Source organism: Impatiens glandulifera, chromosome 2 (genome assembly GCF_907164915.1).
Source record: "Impatiens glandulifera chromosome 2, dImpGla2.1, whole genome shotgun sequence".
Taxonomy (NCBI): domain Eukaryota; kingdom Viridiplantae; phylum Streptophyta; class Magnoliopsida; order Ericales; family Balsaminaceae; genus Impatiens; species Impatiens glandulifera.
In genome coordinates this window covers 10,776,405-10,789,340 of record NC_061863.1, presented here as the reverse complement: position 1 = coordinate 10,789,340, position 12,936 = coordinate 10,776,405, and the positions used below count along the sequence as shown (strand labels likewise).

Genomic DNA, 12,936 nt, shown 5'->3' with positions numbered 1-12,936 from the left:
GTATTTTTCCAAAAAAAGAAAATGGACATGTTTTTATAATTTATTGTCAATCTCAAAATAAAAATAAAAACTAATTTTAAACTACATGCTAAAAAAACTCAGGTTGTGCTAAAATGAACTTATCCATTAAAGTTATTAATATATAATTAAGATATATTTTATAAAATCATTCCTCTCTATCAATATTTGAACGAGATCCTATATAAAAAATAAAATTACAAAATAAAATTAACAAAAAAATGTTTTTTTGGGGGTTCAAACTCAGATATAGCCCCTCCAGATCTTAGTGTTTCTAAATAAAGGATTCTCAATCAAATTTCACAAATTAATTTTTCAATATTTTAAGAATGGTTGTATAAAATGTGTATGAACCAATAAAAGTCAATACAAATGTGTCATGTTTAGACCTCTAGTCTTTCTTTTTAATTTCAATAATTGATCATGGTTACTTTGTTAGGTGAAATTAATCATATTATAAACAATTAAATTAATAATCTTATATGACTATATATCAAATCACGTGAATAAAGACTTTTGCTTTGTACAAACCTGAACATTTCAAATATTAATCTTATCCAAATAAACTGTTTAATAGGTTTGTTCTGGAACAATTAATTTTTTTAATTTACTTAAAAATTATTTTTGTTTTAAATATTTTATTAAGATATTAATTTAAATGAAATAATATTTTTAAATACACTTTAATTATGTATATATTAATAAATTTAATAACATTTGTTTAACTACCCTTCAAATAAGGCTCATATAACATTTTAATTAAGAAAATTCAAAAACCTTATTATTTCATCAAATAATTTTTTTTTTCTTCAAGAAAAACATAAATAAAAATCACAAATAACCCAACATCAAACAAGCTCCATGAAATGGTATGATTTTACAACATTGAACATGATATATGACTTGGCACTTGTATCTTTGAAATTTATTCTAGAACTAAGTCAATGATTTGGAAACCAAACCACCAATGAATATTTTCTCAATTATATTATATAGTTTTTGTTCACAATTGTGTTGCATGAAAGATGGGTAGTACTAGAGAATTGATCTTCCTGGTCTTAATCTGCATGCAATCTCAGCTGATATATGTTCAGTCTCAAACAAATCATCTGGATGGTAAGTTTGAACTCTTTTTGCATGTTATTCATTGAAATGTTTAATTGAGTTTTTCGCATAATTTGATGGTTTGTAGCAAGTGCCTTAAAGGCTCTACAGAATGTATGGAAGAACACACCACCTAGTTGGGTTGGATCGGATCCATGTGGAAATCCTTCTTGGGAAGGAATTGGCTGCACAAATTCACGCATTGTATCTATGTAAGAGTTCTTCAATAGAATTTCTCGTTTTTCATGAGAATGAACAGAATTTGATTAATGTTTTTTCTCTTATTTGTTGAAAAATTAAGAACATTAGCAAGTATGGGCATAAGTGGTAGACTTACTGGAGATATAGCATCGCTGGCTGAATTAGATACACTGTGAGTTCTCTCTTCATTATCCTCTATCAATTAGTAGGCGAAATTGATTCCAATTTTCATTCTTCTGCTTGTCAGGGATCTTTCAAATAACAAGGGCATGATGGGGACTATTCCTCCATCAATTGAAAACTTGAAGAAGCTGTCAATCTTGTAAGAAAGATTAATTCAATTACTAATCTATTACTAGTGTAGAATGTGTTGTTAATTGGTCGCATTTACCTGTCAGAATTCTGAAGGGCTGTAGTTTTTCGGGTCCAATTCCAGATACCTTAGGATCCTTAGAGCGGCTCAGCTTTCTGTAAGGAAGTCTTTCATATTCGGTTATTTCATTCAGAATAGGCTTGAAAACTCACATTATTATTATTATCATGTTCACTGCAGGTCTCTGACTTCAAACAGTCTAAGTGGGTCGATTCCTCCATCGCTTGGTAACTTGAATAGGCTTCAATGGCTGGATTTTGCTGAAAATAAGCTCACGGGAACTATCCCAGTCTCTACTGCAACTTCTCCTGGTCTTGATCTATTGATCAACACAAAACACTTGTACAATTTTTTTCCTCGCCTTACCCATTTGAGTTCTGATTAGTCTTCAGTTGGCTTGTATTTGAATTCTTCTTCTCCATGGATAAATTTCAGTCATTTTGGAGGGAATCAACTCAACGGCACAATCCCACTTACACTTTTCAATTCAAACATGACTTTGATACACCTGTAAGAGATCTATTTTAAACCGTCCATCAATTGATATGAAAAAATTGATCTGAATTAGAAAATTTGTGCAGGCTCTTTGAAAACAACCAACTCACAGGAAGCATTCCTTCTACAATAGGACTTCTGAGCAACTTGGAAGTGCTGTGAGTTAATATTCTGTATAAAATCCTTGACAGTTAAGAGTTTTGATTGAAGTTCGTGAAAAATTGTTTTTTTATCTGCAACAGTCGTCTCGATAGGAACAGATTAAGTGGAACAGTGCCACCAAATATCAGAAATCTCCCTATTGTCCATGAATTGTAAGCAAAACAAATCTTGAAATTTTATTTTGAATTTTTCTAAACTGAAACTTCTATTTTGGTTTCTCAGCTACTTGTCCAACAATCAACTGACTGGACCCATTCCTAATCTTGAAGGCCTGACTGCTCTTCATTCCTTGTGAGTATCTATCTTGTTGACATGGCATATGACAGAATTTACCTAATTTACAAGTTTAAATACAAACTACTTTTTAACATAGTACCAACTTGAAAATTGCAGAGATTTGAGTAATAACTCTTTCAATACAGAAAGTTTCCCTTCTTGGTATTCAAGTTTCTCATCTTTGATGACTTTGTATGTCTCTATCTCCCTATTTCCCTCACACACACAAATTTGACACCAAATAAATAGCTGAAATTCTGGTTAGGGCAATGGAAAACACACAACTTACAGGTCAAGTTCCTGCAGCAGTTTTCAGCCTTCCTCAGCTACAATCTGTGTAAGTAAAGTATCAGAACAGTCTTTTGAACAAATTTCTCAAATGTTTTTATTTTATGGGAACATCATATGAAATTATATCCATATAATCATGTCATTGAGTATATACTGTGATATAATCAAAGATATTTTTAAGATCTGCCATTTGGAAAACTTTCTGAATCTGGATCCAAATGAGAAACTGCGAGTAAATTTCAGAATCTATGTCTAACTAAGTTTTGTTTCTAAACATGACATCTAGATCCACTTCAGATAAGATCTTTAAAAGAAAAGTAAAAAAAAAACTGTTTTCAGAGAAATTATTAACATTTTCTCACCTGAATCCGGATTCGAATGCCGAAACTGACAGTGTTTCCAAATGGGCTATGTTTTCTCTCCAACTAAGATGGTGTTGACATATATTGTGGCAGTGTACTGAGAAACAACGAGCTAAACGGGACTTTGGATTTGAGTTCAAACTCGAACAGCCAATTGGAGCTTGTGGATTTGCAAAATAATAGCATTGCTGGATTTACAGAGAGACCTGGGATAGGTTTTCAGATAATGTAAATAAATAAAATAAAAAACACAACTCAACTCAACATTGAAGGTCCATTTTTCTATAACATCTTTTTCTTCTTATGTATCTTTGTAGACTTGCTGAAAATCCTGTATGTGAAGGAGTTGAAAGAACCTATTGCATCCCTTTACAGTCTAATCCTCCTTTTTCGTCGCCGCCAAATAACTGTATCCCTCCAACATGTTCGGATGATCAAGTTTCAAGTCCCAACTGTCGATGCGCATATCCATTCACAGGAAACTTTACGCTCAGAGCTCCTTCCATTGTGGGTCTTGGAAATTCGTCTCTCTATTCAGAACTCCAGAGCTCAATGATGAGTAGTTTCACTTCCTTTGGCCTTCCAGTGGATTCAGTTTCTATAAGTAATCCAATCAGAAATACAGATAACTACCTGATACTTAAACTGGGATTTTTCCCATTTGGAACAGACCGTTTCAATCGAACAGGAATTTATTCAACGGCATTTACTCTGAACAACCAAATGTTTAAGCCACCAGTCATTTTTGGACCTTACCTCTTCGGCGGTGAACAATACATTCACTTTCAGGGTATATCTATTTAAGTGAGAAAAACAAATCTATTGGTTTGTTTCATTTTGTCTAATACCTTGACACTTACTCCTTCAGGTGAAGGTTCTGGATCTAGAAAGTCAAATACAGGTATTATAGTTGGAGCAGCCATTGGCGGGTTTGTTCTTGTCATGTTGTCTATCCTTGCAGGAGTCTATGCATTTCGTCAAAAGAAAAAAGCTGAAAAGTCTGACGAGCAAAACAATCATTTTGGTAAAAAAAAAAAATAGGACTCAAATTCTACAAAACGTAGCTAAGTCCTATTATTGTTTGTAAGGCTAATAATATTTTCTCCCCTTGATGCAGCTTCCGGGAACCCAGGCAAAAGTAGCAGTAGAATTCCTCAGTTGAAAGGAACCAAGGCCTTCACATTCGAAGAGGTGAAGAAGTATTCAAATAATTTCTCTGAGGCCAATGATATTGGATCTGGTGGTTATGGGAAGGTAATTAATTCTACCGGAATCGTTTTGAATAAGATACTAAAGAAATTAGCCAATTTCAGCATGACGGGTTTTTTAATCTATTTTATATATAGGTGTATAGGGGAACTCTTCCAAGTGGTGAAATGATTGCAATTAAAAGAGCGATGAAAGGATCCATACAGGGAGCAATTGAGTTCAAAAGCGAGATTGAGCTTTTATCAAGGGTCCACCACAAGAATGTGGTTAGCCTAGTTGGATACTGTTTAGATCAAAGCGAGGAAATGCTTGTCTATGAGTACATCCCAAATGGATCTCTAAGAGATAGCCTTTCAGGTAATATCTAAAATCCCAAATGATATTCTAAAGGATATCATGAATTTTGAATTTACTTTTTATGCAGGACAATCAGGATTCAGGTTGGATTGGGCGAGAAGGCTTCAGGTAGCTCTCGGAGCAGCTAGGGGCTTGCAATATTTACATGAGCTTGTTAATCCAGCAATCATACATAGGGACATTAAGTCCGACAATATTTTACTAGACAGCCGCTTAAATGCTAAAGTTGCAGATTTCGGTCTCTCCAAGGCTTTTGGAGACCCTGACCAAACACATATCATTACTCAAGTCAAGGGCACTATAGTCTGTATTTTTTTTATTGATTTATAAAAAAACAGTTATTGCAATTTTGAACCAAAATAATCTTTTTTACTCACATGGTTTATAGGGATACGTGGACCCAGAATACTACACGACAAATCAGTTGACAGAGAAGAGCGATGTTTATAGCTTTGGAGTGATGTTGCTGGAACTGGTAACTGCAAAACAACCCATAGAAAAAGGTAAATACATAGTACGAGAAGTGCGACAGAGAATGGAGAACAACATTCAAGAAGTTATCGACCCCTTGCTCTTGGGAAAAACACTGAATGGTTTGGAGAAGTTTGTTGATGTTGCTCTGAGATGTGTTAAAGAGACCGGAGCCGAGAGGCCAACGATGGGGCAAGTGGTGAAAGAAATCGAAAACATAATGCAATTGGCTGGCTTGAATCCCGAAGTTGAATCCACAGTCACATCTGCAAACTACGAATGGACTAGTCAAGCAGTTAACCATCCTTACAGTGATGAAAGTCTACTACTGTATAATGGGTCTTTCCTCAGTTCAACGTTGGAACCACATTAAAGAAGAAATAAGTTCATTTGTAATTATATGTTGACATGCATTTTTCTGGTAAGAAAGAGATTTGTATTTGAAAAACTGAATAAAATACCTTTAAATCACCAATATTCATTGTAAGAGCATAAGCCGCCATGAAAACAATGGAATCCCTATCCTCCAACTTGGAGATTATCTTTACAACTAAATGGCAATCCAATATATCCTCAAGTTCTTCATAACCCTAATCACACACCCTTCTTGGCTAACCAATAGAACAAAAGCTGTGGCAATTTTCTCCCTATGTGTCTATAAATGTTGACAGAACTTTTGTGGGAAAGATCGTCGATAATAAAATTGTGCACTTTAACCCACCTTACTAAGAATTGACTATTGTTCCCTCCATATACCACTTTTCAAGATTATCAGTGTAAGTAAGGCTTTTGAATCATCCTATCATGTACAGTTTTTCAAGATTAACACAGTTTAAACAGAAAATAATTGAATATAAATTCCTGTCAGTTGGGTGAGGAGAAAGCATAAATGCATCCTTCAAAACCATCATTAAGTCTTAGGGCCAATGTTCTTTAGAGAAAAGATCTGTTCGTCTCCCATAGATGATTTAACAGTCATGAGAAAAAAAATCTCTGAGACCCATCTTTATTCTGATTGACAAGAAAAGTAAAACAGTCAAGTAATACCAAGTTAATTGTTGGTTGTTGTTGGAAGAATCATTCTAGTTATCCAAGTTGCGAATAGAAGCTACTATCGTAACAAATGGGAAGCCTCAAATCATTCTTGATGTTGCCATTCTCAGTAAGTAGGTTGGCCTGCACAAGAATCAAAAATCACATAATACATCTAAAACCAAATGTTGCTGCATATCCTTAACATTCTCCCACAAATCAATTGGGATAACCAGTTGGAATTACTCATGGATTAAACACTATATTTACTAAGCAAGTTTTAATACTTATAGTAACAAAGAAGGATGAAAACATATTTATGGAATGTAATATCCGGTTACTAAGCCATGTTCGAGATGGAATATAATATTGCAGAATATTCCACTATGAACTAATAGTCTAATTCCAGTTTATTCCAAAGCTAAAACTCTCCTTTATGAAATTGTGAAGACAAGTACAATACTGAAATCAACTAAAGAATACTCACCAGAACCACCAATACCATTTACTTTTTTTTGGATCAAGAACCAGTTAACATCTATACATAAAGCTGGCAACTAAAGCTGGTGAAGAAGAACAAAACCTTATCTCATAAATAAACATTGGTTGACTTTAACCAGTAAATAAGATTGTTAGGATATGAATACACAATTATAAACTCAAACTCAATGTATGTGAAAACTAGAAAGCATCAAAAGAACACAAGATACAATTATTTATAGTGGTTTGAACCCAACTGTCCTACATCCACTTTATGCCAAGGTAGACTATGGCTTTCCACTAATCAAAGTGTAACAAAGAATGTACTCCCAAGAGATGATTATTCCAAACAAGAAGTTTCACACAAACAACAATAAAACATTGATACACAAAATGACCTCCCCAAGTGTTCTCTCAACTGAAAGCCTTTTTAAGTCTAAGTGCTCTAGGAAAGTATAACTCTAGCTTCTTCTAGCCTTCTAGGTTCTGAACATGTCGATAATAGACTTGGAGCACATGGCACAACAATACCTACAAAAGCAAGTCAAACATAAAATTAACCATGTTGAAGATAAATTGGCAATACACTTGGAATAAGGTTATAGAATGCCCACTTATCATGTTTGATCATCTCATCATAACATTCACAGTGCATGGTATGCTCATATTTCATTATAGCTAGTCGTGTCTTTAAATGAATCAAAGAGATACTGCAAAAATAACAAATTCATTATAGTAAACAATAAACAATTGACAGTGTGTCTCATTGGAAAATCAATGGCAGATAAATTGGCACACACCTTAAAGCATATTGGACAATTTATACTTTCACCACCTATTGTCTCATTGTTTTGTTGTGTTCTTTTATTAGAGACTTCATGATTGGAACTTTGTTTTGTCCAACTTTTTCCCATTTCACAATCATATTTGAGCAATCGTTTCGAAGCACCTAGGTTCCTTGGAGGACCTTTTGACAATCCTATTTTGAAGCCTGTCCCAATCATGCTTTTGGACTCCACCTCTCTTTAGGCGTAACCTTCAGGATCCTTCTCATCGAAACTGCATTTATCACTAACAATAAAAGTTCATTTCATTTTAATTGTATATAATAGAATTTTATATTTGAAAAACTGAAAGAAAAAAAATACCTTTAAATCACCAATAATCATTGCAAGAGCATAAGCCACCATTGAAACAATGGAATCTATTGTTATCCCTAACAATAATCTCTCTATCCTCCAACTTGGAGATTATCTTCACAGCCATATGGCAATCCCAACATATCCTCAAGTTCTTCATGACCCTAATCACACTCCCTTTTTCGCTAACCAATAGAGCAAAAGCTATAGCTATTTTCTCACTATGTGTCCCCACCATCTCCTCTTTATCTTCCTCCTCAACATCTCTCAACACACAGCTCTTATCCGAAACATATCCAAAAGCTCTCATCTTCTTCTGAATTTCCGCCAATAATCTATAAATCTCAACACATCTTTCATGCGAACGATCGCCAATAATAAACCTGTGCATTTTACCATCATGTTCTACCCAGCTCCTACCAGTCGTCTTCTCTAGTCCCTTTTCCCTCATTCTGTTTCTAATCCTCTCAACATCGTCCCACCTTCCTTGCGAAGCAAATATATTTGAAAGCAGAACATAGTTTCCGGAATCTTCCGGATCAAGCTCGAAAAGTTTCTCGGCTGCTAGCTCCCCAAGATCGGATCTTTTATGCATCCTGCTAGCATTTAGGAGTGAACCGTAAACACCTTCATTTGGCTCAATTGGCATTTGCTCAATTAGAGTCTTTGCCTCGTCGAGTTTTCCCATTCGGCCCAATAAATCAACCATACAAGCATAATGCTCAACATGCTTGTCTATGATCATTTTGAATATCTTACGACCTTCATCTAGAAGTCCTGAATGGCTGCAAGCCGTAAGAATTCCAATGTATGTGATTCGGTCTGGTTCAATACCTTCACCCTTCATGTTCGTTAAAAGCTCTAAAGCTTTATACCCATTTCCATGAGCTGCAAGTCCGGTAATCAAGGCGTTATAAGATATTACACTCCGAATAGGCATTTTATCGAACACGTCTTGGGCGTCTTTCATGTTTCCACATTTCGAATACATGAAGATTAGTGAAGTGTATCCAGAGAGGGTTAATGAAATTTGGTTCTTTCTCAGGATGTTCGCAACAACCCAATTGCCAAATTCTATTGCTCCCATTTGCCCACAAGCGGAAAGAACACTAACTATAGTAATTTCATCAGGGGTTGAGTCGGATGAGATCATTTTCTTGAAAATATCGATTGCCATAGATGGTTGTGCGTTTTGAGCATAACCTGCAATTAGAGAATTCCATGTTATGGAATCCTTCTTGGGCATCCTATCAAAGAGCTCTTTAGCCAAAACCAATTCGCCCAATCTTGAATAAGCAGATATCATGGCATTCCATGTGACAGGACTTCGATGCGATCCCAACTCATCAAAGATTTTTCGAGCTGTCTCAAGGCTTCCACGTTTTGCATACATATCAAGAAGTGCTGTTTTGACATAGAAGTTCGGTTTAGGATTCTTCTGACCCAACATTTTGACTACTGAATCCGAAAGAATTGGATCACCAACTATTGAACAGGCTGAAATAACCGAAACCCATGTTGTTTCATTTGGTTCAAGCCCTGAGTTCATCAGCTCGTTGAAAAGACAAATAGCCTCTTCACCAAAACCATTTTGAGCATAACCAGACAGCATCGCATTCCAAGATACAATATTTTTCTCTGGCATTTGGTCAAAATAAATTCTAGCATTCTTAATATCATTAATCTTTGAAAACCCAGTAACCATCGTAGTCCACGTGATGACATCCTTCACAGGCGCAAGCTCAAAAATCCGACAAGCTTCATTCTCGTTTCCCCAATCCCAATACCCCGATATCATCAAGTTCCAATCTACAACAGCTCTCTCAGACATTTCATCAAACATACGACGTGCATCTTCAATTGGACCATAGTTTCCATACATACCCATAACCGCATTACGAACATACTTATTGCAACAATACCCCAGTTTAACCAAATAACCATGGAATCCAACAGCAGCCCTGCCGGTAGATTTGATCAAGATGGGATACAGAGAAACATCAAGGTGAACTCCATTACTATGAGTTCGACCAAAAAGAGCTACCAAATCATCACGGCAACCTACTGTCCGATAATAGAATCTGAAAATGTTAGTGAAAACGGCGACATCTGGGTTTTGGACGGAGTTGAAGACGGCACGAGCATAGGCAGGTGGAGAATGGAGGCGGGTGCAGAGGTTTAAGAGAAGGGCGGACCATTGATTATGGTGGAAGAGGTGATTGATGATGATCTGGGAATGGAGTTGCTTTAGATGATTGAAGCTGCTAACTTTGTTTGCTATAATCCTTAATTCTGTCTGACATATAGACATAACAAGCAATCACAAGCTTAGAAATGATAAACTTGTTCATTTCATATCATTCTCATCCAAATTAATATGGTGATTCACTTTTGACCTGCTCTTAAAATAAAAAGGCTGGTGACAATTTTTTTTTTTTTGGGATGATTTTGTTCCTGTGTCGCCAGAGATAACCATTGCGATACGCAACCGGCATTTGCGAGACGCAACCGGCATTCACGAGACGCAACCACACTCGCAAGATGCAACCGCTAATCGCAAGACGAATTATTATTTTTTTTCAAAAGAAAAAAAAATTCACACCACCAGAACATTTTCGTCAAAAAAATAAAAAATAAAAGTGTCACCGACACATCTATAATAACTTAAGATCTTTGCGACAAGAGATAAGCATCTCAATTATAAACCGGTATCCGTGTTTCATCCAAATTTCCGGTTTAGAGTATTACAGGTTTATGATTTTGTTTTGGAGCTTGTTTAATGTCGATTAGGTGAGGGTTTTTAATGTATTTTATTTATAATTTTATTTAAGTCTTGTTCGGTAGATATACATATATTTATTAATTTTCTTTATCATTTTTATTTTTATTTTTATAAGGATGAAAATTTGACATATTCTGATTTATAAATAATATTATTAAATTATAATAATATTAAAATAATATTTTAAATTTTTAAAATTAAAAATATTAAAGATAAAATTAGAGTTAATTATTGTAATAATTAAATCCTAATTAAAAAAAATTAAATAAAAATTTAAAAATAATTTAAAATTAAAATATTATATTTATTTTACTCAAAGTGATTGAAAATATTTTAAATATAAATCATATATAACTTATTGCTTAAAACAATTAAATAAATATACAAAATAAAAATAATAAACATAATTTTATTATGTTTTTAAAATAAAATTGGAATTTTTGGTGAAAAAAATGAATTAAAATTAATTTCAAATAACAATTTTATTAAAAATATAAACGGATAATCCTGTACCGCCGAAATTATGTTTAATTGTTGCAGCAAAATTTAGGGTCATCGGATCAGCGCTGGATTTTCATCCAGCACCTAGGAGGACGCCACGCATCCGGATGTAACGGAACATGCACGCACTCGGGGCCACACTCGATCAGCTAATAGGACATCAACTCTGTTAGCTGAAAACGCCCAATGCTAACAGATCTCCAATGGAATGTCGAAACGCAGCGTTTCGGTTAAACGAAACGATGTCGTTTTGACCCGTCTTCTTCGCCGATATAGGGTGATCGCAGGAAACGCAATAGATGTCGGCGATTCTTCCAGAAGGGTTATCTTCTTCGTTCGTCGACCTTATCCTTTCATTTTTGCTCTCATGTGATCGTCTTATCCTCGCCATCATTTCTCCTAAGCCTAAAAGTCAAAACCTACATTACTTCCGAAGATAAGAACATAATTAGGGATAAGAACTTTGATTGTGAAATCGAAGTTGAATTCGTCCAAGCTAGTTGACCTAGTTTGGTATAGATACCCTCTAGATGATCTTCTTCCTATCCATCAAACAATTATCACATATCACGATCTAAATCAAAGAAACAAGATTCCGGTAAGAACTGAATTTTTGTAAAATCATCTCCAGCGATCAAAACTTTGATTCAGGCTTCGGGAAAGCTTCTAACACTTCATTGGAGTGTTCTCCAATCGATAGTAAACTTTCAAATCCTTTGTATTCTGATTTGTGATTAAAAGTTGAACTTTTTCAAGTTTGATTGGTTTGATTTGTTATAGGGTTCAATTATGTGATTTCTTTGTTTAGAATCATTCCTTAGATGATATATAAACTTTTTGTTAAAAGGATCAAATCAACCTAAAACGAAAAAAAAAAACGAAATTTTGTTTGAAAATTTGGATTTTATGAATTTGATGTTCTTGAGCTTTAAGTTTGAATTTTTGTTATTCAAATAACTGCTAAACATGTTAGGATGATTTCTAAATCATTATAACAACATCCTGATCATGTTTGATCTAAACCTTAAACCCTAAATCATAAACTCTAAATCATTATAATAACATCTTGATCATGTTTGATGTAACTAAAATTTTGGAAAAAATGGATTTGAATTTTGATTTCAAAAGTTGTTATAGAGCTTGAATGATGTTTGTGTTCGACTATGTTCATCATTTCAAAGTTAATGGAGCAAGAATTAGGCCATGAAATGGCCTAATTCAAAAGATCCCAAATTTTGACCTAAAAATAGTTTTGAGAAATTGATCTTTGTAGAAATCGATTGATCGTAATTAGGGTTAGGAGTTTTAATCCCTACAATCATATTAGTTGATTACAACTTACAAATCATGATTTAATGATCTGTATCAAAAGATACAAGACCTGTAATTTTTGACCAATTCAAGAACACTCGGTCCCCGACGACAGAGTTCTGTAGGACTAGGACCGAGAATCTTCAGTCCTTACCGAAATCAAGGACCGAAAAAATTGACTTAGGACCGTGACCAATGACCGATGTTCTTGAGCAAAGACCGAGAAATCCGACTGATGTTTCTAACTTCAGACTGAGAGGTCTGACTTAGGACCGAGCCTCTTAGGGCCACGACCGAAAAAACTAGACCTAAGACCGAGCCTCCCAGACCTAGGACCGAACAACATGAGTTCGCGATCGATCCTCTTGAACC

At 34.7% G+C, this 12,936-nt stretch overlaps 2 protein-coding genes across 3 annotated transcripts; one reads left to right on the top strand and one right to left on the bottom strand.

Moving 5' to 3' along the window:
* The first annotated feature begins 1,043 nt into the window (after positions 1 to 1,043).
* Positions 1,044 to 5,705, top strand: LOC124924327 (leucine-rich repeat receptor protein kinase HPCA1-like). Its single transcript, XM_047464383.1, has 19 exons — positions 1,044 to 1,134; positions 1,211 to 1,334; positions 1,424 to 1,495; positions 1,571 to 1,645; positions 1,722 to 1,793; positions 1,877 to 2,038; positions 2,132 to 2,206; positions 2,278 to 2,349; positions 2,434 to 2,505; positions 2,576 to 2,644; positions 2,747 to 2,821; positions 2,895 to 2,966; positions 3,376 to 3,510; positions 3,600 to 4,072; positions 4,151 to 4,306; positions 4,400 to 4,536; positions 4,629 to 4,848; positions 4,916 to 5,151; positions 5,237 to 5,705. The coding sequence occupies exons 1-19, from the start codon at positions 1,044 to 1,046 to the stop codon at positions 5,690 to 5,692; spliced, it is 2,844 nt and encodes a 947-aa protein (XP_047320339.1). The 3' UTR covers positions 5,693 to 5,705.
* A 1,712-nt stretch (positions 5,706 to 7,417) lies between these two features.
* LOC124927167 (pentatricopeptide repeat-containing protein At1g14470) lies at positions 7,418 to 10,317 on the bottom strand. Of its 2 annotated transcripts, none has more exons than XM_047467531.1 (3): positions 7,980 to 10,317; positions 7,632 to 7,902; positions 7,418 to 7,541 (listed from the first exon to the last, which is right to left on the bottom strand). In XM_047467531.1, the coding sequence occupies exon 1, from the start codon at positions 10,279 to 10,281 to the stop codon at positions 7,987 to 7,989; it is 2,295 nt and encodes a 764-aa protein (XP_047323487.1). In that variant the 5' UTR covers positions 10,282 to 10,317; the 3' UTR covers positions 7,418 to 7,541; positions 7,632 to 7,902; positions 7,980 to 7,986. The 2 variants fall into 2 exon arrangements, with proteins under 2 accessions (XP_047323487.1, XP_047323486.1); XM_047467530.1 differs by having other exon boundaries at positions 7,632 to 7,890.
* Positions 10,318 to 12,936: the final 2,619 nt, after the last annotated feature.